At 53.2% G+C, this 12,651-nt stretch overlaps 1 protein-coding gene across 7 annotated transcripts; it reads right to left on the bottom strand.

Annotated features, from left to right (window-relative positions):
- Positions 1-822: 822 nt before the first annotated feature.
- On the bottom strand, positions 823-12,552 carry LOC101626129 (chromosome unknown open reading frame, human C17orf80). 7 transcript variants are annotated; one of them, XM_012733083.1, is made up of 6 exons: positions 12,483-12,552; positions 11,836-11,980; positions 8,959-10,411; positions 5,466-5,573; positions 4,571-4,675; positions 3,192-4,288 (listed from the first exon to the last, which is right to left on the bottom strand). In XM_012733083.1, exons 3-6 carry the CDS (start codon positions 10,382-10,384, stop codon positions 4,074-4,076), a joined length of 1,854 nt encoding a protein of 617 aa, XP_012588537.1. In that variant the 5' UTR covers positions 10,385-10,411; positions 11,836-11,980; positions 12,483-12,552; the 3' UTR covers positions 3,192-4,073. The 7 variants fall into 7 exon arrangements, with proteins under 7 accessions (XP_012588540.1, XP_012588537.1, XP_012588538.1 ...); XM_012733086.1 differs by lacking the exons at positions 3,192-4,288; positions 12,483-12,552 and adding an exon at positions 823-1,685 and having other exon boundaries at positions 11,836-12,440; XM_012733084.1 differs by lacking the exon at positions 11,836-11,980.
- Positions 12,553-12,651: the final 99 nt, after the last annotated feature.

Here is a 12,651-nt window from a genome sequence, read left to right as displayed (position 1 = left end):
GGTGGCCCCATGCCTCTCAGCTGGCGATTAAATCAAAACGGTTTTTCTTTAGCACACCAGCTGCTTTCCTGTACCACCCCCTTATATTTCCAAACGTACTCAGTGCAGGCCTGCTGTGGGGAGTCATGGGGAGGCAGGTGGGCGGGCCCCCGGCAGGTAAGGCAGACACGATGTTTCAGGCCAGGCTGTCTATTTACTGGACAACTCAGAGCCACTGACTCGTGGGGGAGAGGAAGCTGAGTCTTCTGAAGAAATGAGGGACAGAACAGAGATTTGGGGGTTTGGGAGATCGGGCGTGAGAACAGCACCCCCACGGGGGTCACAAGGATGTGGCGAGAGTCCTGCCCAGCACCGGCCTGAGCGCCTGGCTGGGCGTCAGTGGGCCGTAGTGGGGTGTCTCTGGCCTCGCCCAGGTTGAGGATCTGAGCTTAGCGGGCGGCCAGAGGGGTTCTGGAAGGGCTGCTATGATTTAATTCCTACAGTGTCAGACTTGTGGGGCTCACGAGTCTTTGCTGATTCTGTGCAGATTTCCTGCCGCACCCCCAAGTGGGTGACATTATCCCCAGGGTACAGCTTAGACCAGGGGTCTCCAGTAGGCTGGACACCTTGCCCGAGGGCAGTGCCCACCTGTGTGACAGGCGAGGTTCCGGGAGAGCAAACCATCAGGGTGGAGGAACACGTTTTACCGGGAGGGCACCTTCCGTTTTGGAGAGTGGTGAGATGCGTATGTGCAGGGTTGAGAATAAGCAGGAACCCGCCAGTCGGGAGGCCTGAGAGCAGTGACTGCGCAAGGGGCTTCCATAGTGAGCGTTAGTTGCTGGTAACAGAATGCTATTTTTAATAGATATGTATTTTAATGTCTGTTAGAAAAAGCCTAACCTCCCGCACAGTCAGTACTTCAGCATCATGCCCAGGATGACACGTTGGCCGTGGCGGGAGAAACCACCTGTCACAGCATGCGAGCTGGTGCCGAGGTGTTCGGGCAGGCCCACGAGTACTCCCACCTTCACCCGGAACCTTCGGTGCAGGTGCTCTCAAAGGCGGGGGGGGGCGGGGGGGCAGGGGGGCCGTGGTCCGGTGCAGCAGGTTGAAGCAGAGAAGGGCTGCCCGCTGGCAGGGCCTCGAGCTGGTGCCCATGGATGCTGCCTTTGGACTTTGAGGGACTCGAGTTGCTGCTCTGTTAGTGACATGTAAGCACCGCTGCCCTGCCAGGGGGTGCGCCCTGCCGGCTGTGGGCGCGACTGAAGGCAGAATGGAGGTGGCGGTTTAAAATGGGAAATCACGTCAGGGCGTCTCTGACCTCTTCCCAGAGGCTTCGTGACAGACAGCAGCCTCTGCAGGCTCCCATCTGCGATGCCAACTTCAGACTCGGCTGCCATCTGCAGCGCACACACGTGTGGGTCCGGCCGTGAGTGAGGCGGGGCGCTGCGAGCCTCTGTCCGCACGACGCCAGTTGGCGAGGCCGGTTTCCTCAGGCGCGTCCCCGCTGATGGGCTCCTCCACCAGGCCGGATCTGTTAGCTCTGAAGCCAGGGCGGGCATCAGCTGCCCACTGCTGCCTCACGGTGCCCTTAGTGACGGAGGGTCCTTCCGCCTCGGTCTTGGGCGTGGGGCGGTTCCCCGCGGCACCGAGGCGTCATTCAGCAGCTCGTCCTCGCTCAGGGACTGAGGTCCAGAGATGTCTCACTGTGTAAGGAATCAAAGCTTTTCAAGGTTTCAGCGTTCTGATGGCAGGTGACAGACGCCGGTTTATAAAAATGTTGAGAAAATGTTGAGAAAATCGGGGTGGTGGGGAAGCTGCCCTTGGTGCCCCGGCTGTGCTTAGTTACAGGAAGCTCGCGGGCCACTGAGCCACTCAGGTACGAACTGGAGAAAGGGTCCCCTGACCGGAATGCCCCCAACCCAAGGTGTAGAGCAGCGACCGCCCAGTCTTCATCTCCGCAGAGAGGCCACGTCCCCCAGGGCAGGGAAGCTCTTTCTGGACGGCAGGTATTTTCAGCTTCTCCGGTCTTAAGGTTTTGGCTGCCACTGCCCTGTCCTGGCCCTGCCGGGGCAGCAGCCACAGACCACACGTGACCTACGGGACCACACAGACCTCGTGACTGGCCGGAGGGTGGGCGGCCAGAGCACACAGGCCCCTCCTCAGAAGGCTGGGGCGCTGGGAGGGGACAGCGTTGGGAAGTCATCCTGGCTGACCTTGAACCCTGAGTTTCTGAGCGGGAGCAGGGACGAAGGGGAAGGGCTCCCCCTAAGCCCCCTAAGGCGCTGTCTCAGAAGTGTGGGGGTTCTCAGCCACAGTAAACTGACACAACCAGCTAGAGCGCTCCTTCCCTCCACCACCGACTTCATCCTGGGGACGGTCCGAGGCCCGGGGCGTACTTCTGAAACCTCTTCCTTAGCCCTAAGAATGTTTCAGCATTAAATAATTCCCACTTGGGGTAATTAGAGGGCAGAGGAGAGGGGAGTGAGGAAACACAGATAAACAGAAGACTCAGAATTCAAACGCTGAGAGGTGTGTGTAAACAAATGTTGATCTTTCAGGAGCAAACCTGCTTTCTTGTCATTTTGAAGGAGAAAAGAGGGGCTGACCTCATTTTGGGGGGGCACGACATCCCAGGCAGAGGTAGGGTGGAGGGGTTCAGGCACATCTAGACATGGCACCAACCCGGCACTGGAGAAAGCCACAGCTGTGCTAGCTAAAACATCCTGAAGCTTCTTCCGGCTGGCACCCAAGAGGCCACAGCAGAAGTCATCAAATTCGAAAAACGTGAGTATTTTTAACAGGAAGAAACAGAGGAGCAGCCCAGGAGTCCTGACAGTGAAAGGGATCTCTAAGTAGGCCCTGACTTCTCGGGAAGGGTAGGGCTCTGGGGTGCTCGGGAGCGGACACACCGGGGCGCTCGGCACCGCGCATCCCCTGTGCTCCGTGGCAGCGGGGAGGATTCTGTGGAGCCTCAAATACCGACGACCCCCCCCCCGCCCCCGGCTCAGCTGCAGCTCCACAGGCGCCTACTGTTCCCACTGCTGTGCGGGGAGACCTGGTCAAAGACCTGAACAGCCTCACCAGCCGGCTCATTAGCCGGCTCGCTAGTTTTTGCCACCCCGATGCCAGTCTGCATCAGGCATGCTTAGTCCATTCCTAGTAGGGAGGAACAGTCAGTGCCCAGGCTGAGAAGAACAACTGTAGGGAGAAAGGTTTAAAATAGTTTTTACTGAAAAAGCAGGAAGCAACTATTTAAGAATTCTGATGAGAAACTTGGTCATCTTCATGTCTCATGGGGCAACAGCCACCTTTTTTTCACTGTCACTCACTTCTGAGATCAACCCAAAGGCATTTCCAGATGGAACCAGATTTGTCCACGGTAAAAAAGTGATTTTCTATGTAATGATTTGATTCCGATAATGTTATTCTTTTCGCTGCCTCTCCCTGCCCCAAACGCAACTTTAAATAGTCAAGTGTCCCGCAGCTGTCCCCACCGTCCTCCTTGGGAGTTCCAGGACGCTCCTGAGTGGTGTCCAGGTCAGCATTACTTACGCCAGCGCTGCAGCTCTTTGGATAGAGAGAGAATCGTAAGGACCCACAGGCCACCTCCACGGACGGTTCCGTCCCACATCTGCAGATCACTGCGTTACACTTTTGTTTCATCAATCTAGAGTTTTAGGCACGATGAGATGTTTCTGTGTCACCTTTTTTCAGCCTCAGTTTAGAAAGGTGAGAAACCACCTCAGGTAGCAGCAAGAGGCTTGTTTTAGACAGGCTATTCTGTGAGGGAGCCCCTGTTCTCCGGGAAGTAAACAACTCCTGGTTCTGGGGGTCCTGGTTCACGTGGGCATTCCCCTCCCCCAGCCCTGTCAGGGGTGTGCCAGAGACACAAAGCAGGGCTTGGCCGCGGCCCCTGCTGTTCGCGAACCTGTCCCCATCACTGAACTGGCCATACAATTCAAGCGGCGTCAAATCTTCTGTTTCAGGAGCCTTACTAGGTCTGAGAGTTACCGGCCTTTACCCTGTTAACAGCTATCTTGTATTTTGGAAATGGAAAATTACTGGGTCTTTGATCTTCTCTAAGAACAGCTTTAATTTTTTTTAACTTTCTTTTTATAAAATAACACGTTAAAAAAATAAGCAACAGTCATGAAATCCAGGCATCTTCCTCCCGACATGATGGGGGAAGCTACAGTTGCCACCAGGAGTGCGCATTTCTCAGATGCCAGAAGTAGGCGGGCGAGAAGGCGCCAGGCCGTGGCACAGGGGCGAGCTGCGGCTCCCAGCGGGGTTAAAGCGGCTTGTTCTAATCCGGAACAGAGGTTCTGGGGTAGGGGCCGAGCAGTTACCCAGGAGAGAGCCCTGACCTCCCAGGGCGGAGGGCTGAGGGGGATGAAGACCCCCAGGGACACAGGGCAGGTACGGGAACTCTAGTCAGAGCTTGCAAAGGCCAGTGCAACCCAGGCCACTAAGAGTCCCCTGAGCCTCGGGGTCCGATGCTGCAAAACTGGAGTGCAGAGGCCTCCCGCCATGACACCTCCCCCCATGACAGGTGACTGTGCTCGGGCTGGACTACAGGAAGACTCACTCAGATGCCTGAAGCTCCAGCGACAGCAGAGGACGAAGCAGCCCGAGACGAGCATGGTGAGGCCGCCGACTCCGCTCCTCACAGTGGTGCGGCACTGGATCCAGCCTGTCGGAGAAGCGGGGGTGCCGTCACGGCCAGGGAGCCACGGCCCTGGCCTGCCCGCCACCCCACATCTGGCCAGCTTGGGCAGCGGAACTCTAAGTCAGAGAATTTACATACCACTACATTTAGATATGTCTAGAATGGAACAATTCAGAATTAAAACCCAAAAGACCTTGATTCCAATACATCTAAGTTACTCTTCTTTTGGGGAGTTTGGCCAAATTTTTTTAAAAGATTTTATTTATGCATGCAGAACAGGTTGCAGGCCACAGGTGCAGGGAGTGAGAGGATTCACCAGAGACAGAGCAAGGAGCAGAGCAGGCAGATCAATGAAGTAACTGCAGAAGGGAACAGCGGGGAGGCAGGAGAGGTCTGGGCGCTCTGTGGGTCACTCCCTGGCTGGGGATCGAACTCGTGCTGCAGTGGCTGCTGACGGCTTCACAGTGCTGTGCTTCAACCTGTTGCGCCACCAGGGAGGGCTCTGGCCAAAATCTTAAGTGGGGAGATGAATAGCAGCTTCAAGTCTTCCTGGATTGGGACGACCACTGGCGAAGGGCAGAGAGGCAGGCACAAGTATGCAAAATGGAAGCTGCCAGCAATAGGCGCTGCTATCCTCAGTATCTTTCAATTGTGTCAGACGCCAGAACAAAGACAGACAACCGGAGAGCAGGAAGACCAGAGTCGTGCCTTCCCTTTAGCCTCGCCCCGACAGTCAAGCCGGTTAGTAAGAGAAGAGGCATGCCTTCAGATGCTCACAAGCAGCGCGGGAACCCGCCCCTGACTCCGGCCTCACCTTTCTGCACAGCTCCCAAGAGCCTCATTAGAGAGAAGCCGGCGGTTGTAAGCCTGGTCGGGGGCTCCAAACTCCTCACAGCAGCCGAACTTCTTTCCACCAAGGGAACTACGGTTCCAAGCAGAAGTCACTGACGGGATCTAAATTCACCCCCTCCCCAGCAACCAGCGCCGAAGGGCTCCGAGGGCTCCCTCAGAAGTGTATCGTGTATCTGAAAACAGGCGGACTCAGCTGCGCCGGGCTACCGCTCGCTGCCTTCCAGTCTACTCCGGTCAAGCGTCAAATACACAAACAGGCTCTTCAGCAGGACTTCCCGGGAAGCCCCTGGAGTCAGACCCCCCTACATTTCTTATCTGAATTGCCATTTTCTATCATCTGCTGAACCTTTTAGCAAGAAGCATTTTATACCACCGAGAACTACCGCTGCTGGCCACCACCTGGTCCAGTCCCGGCTACAGCCAAGCTTCTGCTGCCCAGCAAGTCTCAGTGATACTTGGCGCAGGACTGAAGGCAAGCCGGGGCAGGGCCGTGCCACTCACTCCCGTTCTCCCTGCATCCTCCTGTCTGTCCCTGCCAGGCAGGCAGCACCAGGACACAGGAGACAGTGAGCAAATGCTCACAACAGGCTTAGCGGGTGTGGTAAAAGCTGTGGACGTAAAAATGTCATCCAAGTGTGCACTGGAGTCCCTGACCATGAGATTGGTGTTGACCACTGAGAAGTCACAGCAGGAAACAATCCTCTTGCAAGGTAAAGTTAGTCTCAGCAAACAAATCCTGATAGAATTCAGGAAAAAACTTGAGGGAAAAGATGGGGAGAAACCACCTCATGAAACCTGCATCTGAACCACCACCTCCTCAGCAGTGCCAGGACTGCGCAGCGCCTCACGGTCCTTTCTCCAGCCGCAGGCCCACTGGCCCTACGCTCAAGGTTTCCCGCAGGACATCAGGCCAGGCGCTGAGCAGGCTTGCTAAGTGCAGGACAGGCCGGCTCGGAGCCCCTGGAAGTGCTGTTTAAGGCCCTCATGGCCTTCATGCCTGCTAGCCAGGCACTCTGGGTTCTGACCCACACCCCCTCTGGGCTGGCTGGAGCCCACCGCCAGGCCTCTGCGCCCCAGACTCTGTCCTTTACCTGCCAGGAACAGCCTCGGTTTCAAACCCAGCAGCAAGATCAACCCTCCAGTGACAAGGCCCTGCCCCACTGCTCAGCTGTGCGCCTGCCCCCTCAGCACCCCAGAGACCCTCACAGCTCCAGCCCCTCCCCCCAAGTGTGGACTCCAGTGTTATCCCTGGGCTTAACCCAGCCGAGGCCACTAACAGCTGACGTGCTCTTCCTCACACTTCCCTTCTGCCGCTCTGCTGGCTGACAGAGGACCTAATCCTGGCTGCCACATGCGGCTCACATCCGCCCGCTTCCCAGCCTCTCCCGCACAGGCCACATCGCTCACACCGGAACGACAGCCATACCCAACCACCCTGTCCACCCTGCTGTCTGAAGGTCAGAGCTTCTACTTAGCTGTTTCTTGGCTCCCAAGCCCACGACCCCATGAGGTTTGTGCACTTCACCCCTGCTATCTTCATGAGCCAAGTTTTGCTTTCTGGAGTTCCTTACACTGTTTTTCAAAGCCACTACTCCTTCCCTTAACATTTGCTTGAGACATTCCCCTGTTGGGTCTGAGGTACCCGGTCCATTGTTATTACCCACGACGCCACTCCTCAGACTTGGCTGCACTAGGAAACATCTGAAGGGGACTCCCACACGTTACCTCAGAGTCAACCCCCGGGACCTAGGCCTTGCCAATAAATTACCAAGTGATTCAGTTCCAGATCCGGGAACTGAAGGCCTAGATCTCAAGCTCTGAATCCCTGAAACCAAGGCTTCCTGGGTCCTGACAAGGCGGCCAAGGGCTCTCACAGAGCTCTCAAGACTGAGGGACCGCAGGGGGCCTTTCCCCAGGAGTCCTCCACGTTGGTGCTGCTGAGTCTCTAGAGTTGACTCTTGAATGTCTAAAATCTACTTTCTCAAATACCAGGAGAACAACTCCTTTTGGTACAAAGTTCAAGAAAGTCCTTCTCCACACCTCAAAAGATGGCCGCTAAGGCAGCTCTGAATTCCTGAAGGCTGGCACTCACTCCTGACTACAAACGCCTGCCTCAGCTGTCAGCCAGCCTAGCGATCTCCCCGCCAGGCCACCCAGCACTAGCCCCACGGACTCCAGTTCTACCCTGCTTCACCCAGACGTGGCCACGGGTGTGCCTCAAAGCCAGGGCGCTGCCTACTTCCCCGGTCACTCACTCAGGGTCTGAGGACCAGCTGCTATTTCAGGTTTCCCTGCACAGGACAGCATCCCCGACGCCAACTCTGACCTGGGGGCCACGACTTGGTCAAGAGCCTAAATACCAGCCCAGTCTGTAGGAGAAGAGGTAACTAGCAAGGCGGTTGGCAACTGACTGCGGGTAGTGCTGCGGCTTTACCTGGTACTGCTATCCTGAAACCACCACTAAGGGAAACACAAGCCACAGAAATTGGGGTTCAACGAATAAGTGACTGCTTACAAAACATACCCCAGGGGGGAAACATATCCCTTTGGAAGGAGATAAGAAAATTCTCAGGCACAAACCTATTCTGCATTGCTACAGCTCTGTGGTCACACTAAGCCTGAGAGCAGAGTGGACATGCACACGAGCAGGAAGGACGCCACCTTGCAGGGTCCCTACGCTTCCTGGAGAGGAACAGGAAGAACCTGCGCGTCGTAACCACAGGATAGTCCACCGGCTAGAGGGAGGACACCTGAAAGGCCTGACAGGAACTTGGTTCCTACGTGGGCCTCAGGGTGAGTTGTCCTTGAGACTAGCCAAGGAACATCTGATTCGCAATCCAGGTCAGCTTTGATGTCAGTCAGGTCTCTCCCCGAGTCGCCTGTCTTAAGGCTCATTCACTGGCTCCCTTCTTGGTTTCCATTCTCTGCGAGCTGCATTTTCTAGTGCATGGACTTTTATCCCCTTTACCACACCCTCCACTCCTGGTCCTTGACCTTCACTGGTTCCTCTCCTAAAGCTCCACTTTCACTTACCGCCTTGCCTGCCCAAGGCCACTCGTCCTTGCGTAGTTTTGATCCAGCCAAAAATAGCTTCTACTGGGACATTCTCTGACCATAAACTGGTCTCATGTACAAACCGGTCCTGACTGAAATCTGCACAATGCTTGTTCTAAGTGGGCCTTGAAAGCCTTATGCTTTTCCTGAGTGAGACTAGCTCCCACCAATTTCTGTTGGCCCCAAAGTAGAATTCAACTGTCACACCATCATCGGCCAGTTTGTCCTGGTCGAGCAAGAAGCCATTTTCAATCACAAGTCCAGTGACTTACAGTAACGAGTAGGTGTGGGTGTCCCAAACCTCAGGAAGGATAAGCTAAATGGCAAAACTAGCAGTTTCTGGATCTCACTACCTCACAGAGCAGAGTGGCTGAGATGGGCTTGACAATGAGCTTGTTTACCTTGTGAGAGGCTCTCTCCCCGGGGACTGATGAGCTGAGGCTTCAAGGCCATTAGAGTCCGAAACTGAGGCTTCCCGGGCAACACCCCTAGTCCAAGATAAGCAGGATAGAGCTCTGGAAACCACTCCAGCCCCAGGGAGCTACACAGGGTCTTTCTGTGGGCAACGTCATCCACCAGACAAGGGAGATGCTGGGCCGGATATAAAGACTGCTGCCGGCACCTGGGGTGTGAGGCTGGGAACCAGGCGCCAGATCTGGATTCCAGAGAGTTCTGATCCTCACTCTTTATCAGTGCTCTTACGTCAGGGACTCGGTTATGACTGCAGGCTTCTGTTTTCTCTTCCTGAAGACATTTTATAGCCAGAGAGACAAGACTTTGATTACGTGACTGTGATACAGAAAGAAACTCATTGCAAGTTGTTTCCCTTGGCACAAACACCTTGAAACTGGGACCCTCATCTCCAGACTTCTTCCTTGTGGCTGAATCACAGGTAATGAAGCTGGTGTTGTCATTCACAGAGACCCAGTCTTGCATTTCCGTCACACGTAGACTTTTCTCTGCACTTTCTGTGCTCCCACTTACTCTCTGGTTCTCCTTGTATTGGCTTTTACCTAATGGGTTAATTTTAAAACCCAACATTTGTGATTCCACGTTCTCTTCCTGAGGCTCAGAGGCTCTGATGTCAGAGATGTCCGAAAGGTGCTCTCTGAGCTTGGGCTCTCTCTGTTTGTTGAACAATGATGATCTTACACTCTTAACCCCGTTACTGAGAACAGTGGGAGAATTACAATCAATAACAGGCTTTTCTAGTAATTTTACTATATGTTTCTTGCTTGGGGGATGGACTTCGTCCAGATGTAAATTGGCAGAAATGGACTGTACATCATCAGGTAAGGCTGAAGGATATTTTCTATCTTGATTTGAGGACAAAGGTTTCATTGGGTCAAGAGATAAAGACACTTCAGTTACTGGACTGCTGCTGTGCCCTGACTTAGGCACATCGTTGGCTAGTTCTCTTTCAGGAATAGTGTTCTCTGATGTATACAACTGAGCCTTGGTTTCTCCCTGAAAAGTGACAGTCAGGTCAGAATTTTCTAATATTTTGAGGGAGAGCTGAATTTGATTCTTGGTGTCTTCGTCTGATTTTGTATTACTTGTTTTTCCCAAACCAGCATCTTGTAGTGGTAAGGACTTAATTGCACCTTCTGGTTTGTTCCTTAAAAACCTAGGATTTCTTTCCCCAATCTCAGTTCCCAATGCAATCTCTTTCTTTTTCACGTCTTTGACTGCTGTTTTGTTTTTCTTGGCACGTGGGGGTGTGGCTGGTTTGGACTGAGAAACGTGATCAGCAGGTGCCAGCTTACAGTATGGCAAGTGAGACTTTAATCGTTTAAATGGCTTCATACAATAAGGACATACTTCCATTCTGGGTGGAACCTCACTCTCCTATTCCTGAAAAAGGTGAATTGAGATGATGAGTAAATACCACACACTTACATAGTAAGCACTAATATTTTTCTGTAAAATTCATCAGAAGAAACTATGTTGAAGGAAAATTTACAACTCTGTTTTGCTCCATTTTCTTTGTTAGGTGTAGAAAATAGAAGACAGAGTTTAATTTTATGAAAAATCTTCCTGGCTATATATATGCTTGGTAGTTTATAAGTCCTTTGGGACTCAATCATTACAAAACACAAAGTCTTAGGCAAGCCCAAGACACAAGTCCACAAAATTAATAGCAGATGGAAAAGCTGTCGGAAATACCACTCAGAATAGAATGCTTGCTATTTCAGGTCGTGTGATGTCAACTGTATAAAAAAAAATCTCTGAAAAATCCCTAATAATATTCAAGGAAAGACGAATGAAAGTAAAGAATAAAAAACTCAAGGGGGGCCGTCCCTGGTGGCGCAGCGGGTTAAAGCACAGCACTGAGAAACTAAAGCCACTTCCGCATGGGTTCAATCCCCGCCTGCCCCGGAGGTGACCACATGGCGCGGCAGACCTCTCCTGGCCCACCCGCTGCTCCCCTCAGCAGTGTACTCCTTCGCTCTGCCTGTTCTGCTCCCCACTCTGTCTCTGGTGAAGCCTCTCGCCGCCCCTCAGCCTCTGGCCTGTACCCCAGTTCTGTATGCACAAATAAAAAAAACCTTAAAAAAAAAAAAAAAAACTCAAGGGGGACTCCATGGTTGCTGATTAGTGGTTTTCAAAGTGATGTATGGCAGATCCGTTGGGCAAGAATATGAGAACTTCGATTATCTAAGCATGAGAGTCGAAACTTAATGTACACTAAATGTACTGGTAACACACATAAAAGGGACTATATCACACAAATAATACATCCACTCAGTTCAGGAGCAGAAAACATTTAATCATAAAATTAGCTTCAAGTTATTATTTCTTTTTACATTTCTCATTCTTGTCTATAACGTTCCAGAGGGCAGGGACCGTGTATATCCCATGCACCGCTACATTCTCAAAACCTAGCGCTTAGCCTGGTACATGTTTGTTGTATGAATTCTCTCGGTATAAACGTGAAAATATTATAAAGGACTGTGGCTATAAATATTTCTAACCACTAAGTAGGTCCAAAAAATCAAACTTTGAACTATCTACAAAATAAAAAGCTATAACCCTGTGCAGCCCATTAATAAGTCAAGTAAAATCAAGTGAAGTCAAGTAAAACAAGTGTTCAGCTAACAGAATACAGGAATACCGGCAGTACCCTTTTGACAATAAAGTTCAAAGCTATGGACCATTTATTTCGAAAAATGCATTCAACAGAAGCCAGTTCACTGACCCTATTAAACTTGAGACTTCCGCTAGGTGCCGCGGGGTAGGGGAGGGGGAACCCTACAACCCTCGTCATTTAATCTCACCGGAAGGACCTCGGTACCCTGAGATAACATCTGATCGCGGTTGTCTAACTCTTTCTTATCCGAACCCCTCGGGGATGCTAATCTTGCAGTTGTTCCTCCTGAATCTCCATGCCTCACGATCGCATTTCTCGATTTTGATGCCAGCCTGCGCAAGACACAGAAAAGTAACTCGACGACACACACATTGAAAAAAATGTGGCACAGGGACGAATAACCAGGCTACCAGCAGGGCAGTTCCCCGCGGAGGCTCCGGAAAGCGGAGAGTTAAGACCTCGCTAGCCCCTGGGCACAGCCCCCGTCTCCGCGGAGCCAATCCTCGCCCTCACCTCCGGCGCTCCCCTGCGGACTTCTCCGCTGCAGTACCTCGCACGCCCTCTCCCCGCTCCCTCCCGAGTTCTGGAAGCCGCCCAGCCGCTCCCAGCGGGGTGGGCAGGAACGCGGGCGGCGCTCCGGCTCGGGTCCCGCAGCCCCAGCAGCAGCCGATGGGACGCTGAGGGGGCTCACCGCGGTCCCGGGGTGCCCCCGGCCCGGCCCGGGTCCGCCCCTCGACACTCTCCCCTGACCGCAGAGCGGTCGCCCCCAGACGCAGGGCGTGGGTCACTGGACACTATCGGGGCGTCTCGATTCACCCACCGCCCCGATCTCACCTCGCAAAATTAAAGAGCTCAAAAAGCCCCCGCGACGTAACCCTCAGCGCGGCCCACGGGCCACTTCCCAACTCCCAGTCCCGGGACCCGCCGCAGGCCGTCTGTGCCACTGCCTGGTAGTTCTCACCTATTTAAAAAAATTATTGTTAGCTCTCAGGACTTTAACTCA

The sequence above is a fragment of the Condylura cristata genome, unplaced genomic scaffold (genome assembly GCF_000260355.1).
Source record: "Condylura cristata isolate star-nosed mole 26May11 unplaced genomic scaffold, ConCri1.0 scaffold00038, whole genome shotgun sequence".
In the NCBI taxonomy this organism is placed as follows: Eukaryota; Metazoa; Chordata; class Mammalia; order Eulipotyphla; family Talpidae; genus Condylura; species Condylura cristata.
Note: the sequence above shows the minus strand (reverse complement) of the source record. Positions and strands in the feature narration are given on the sequence as shown.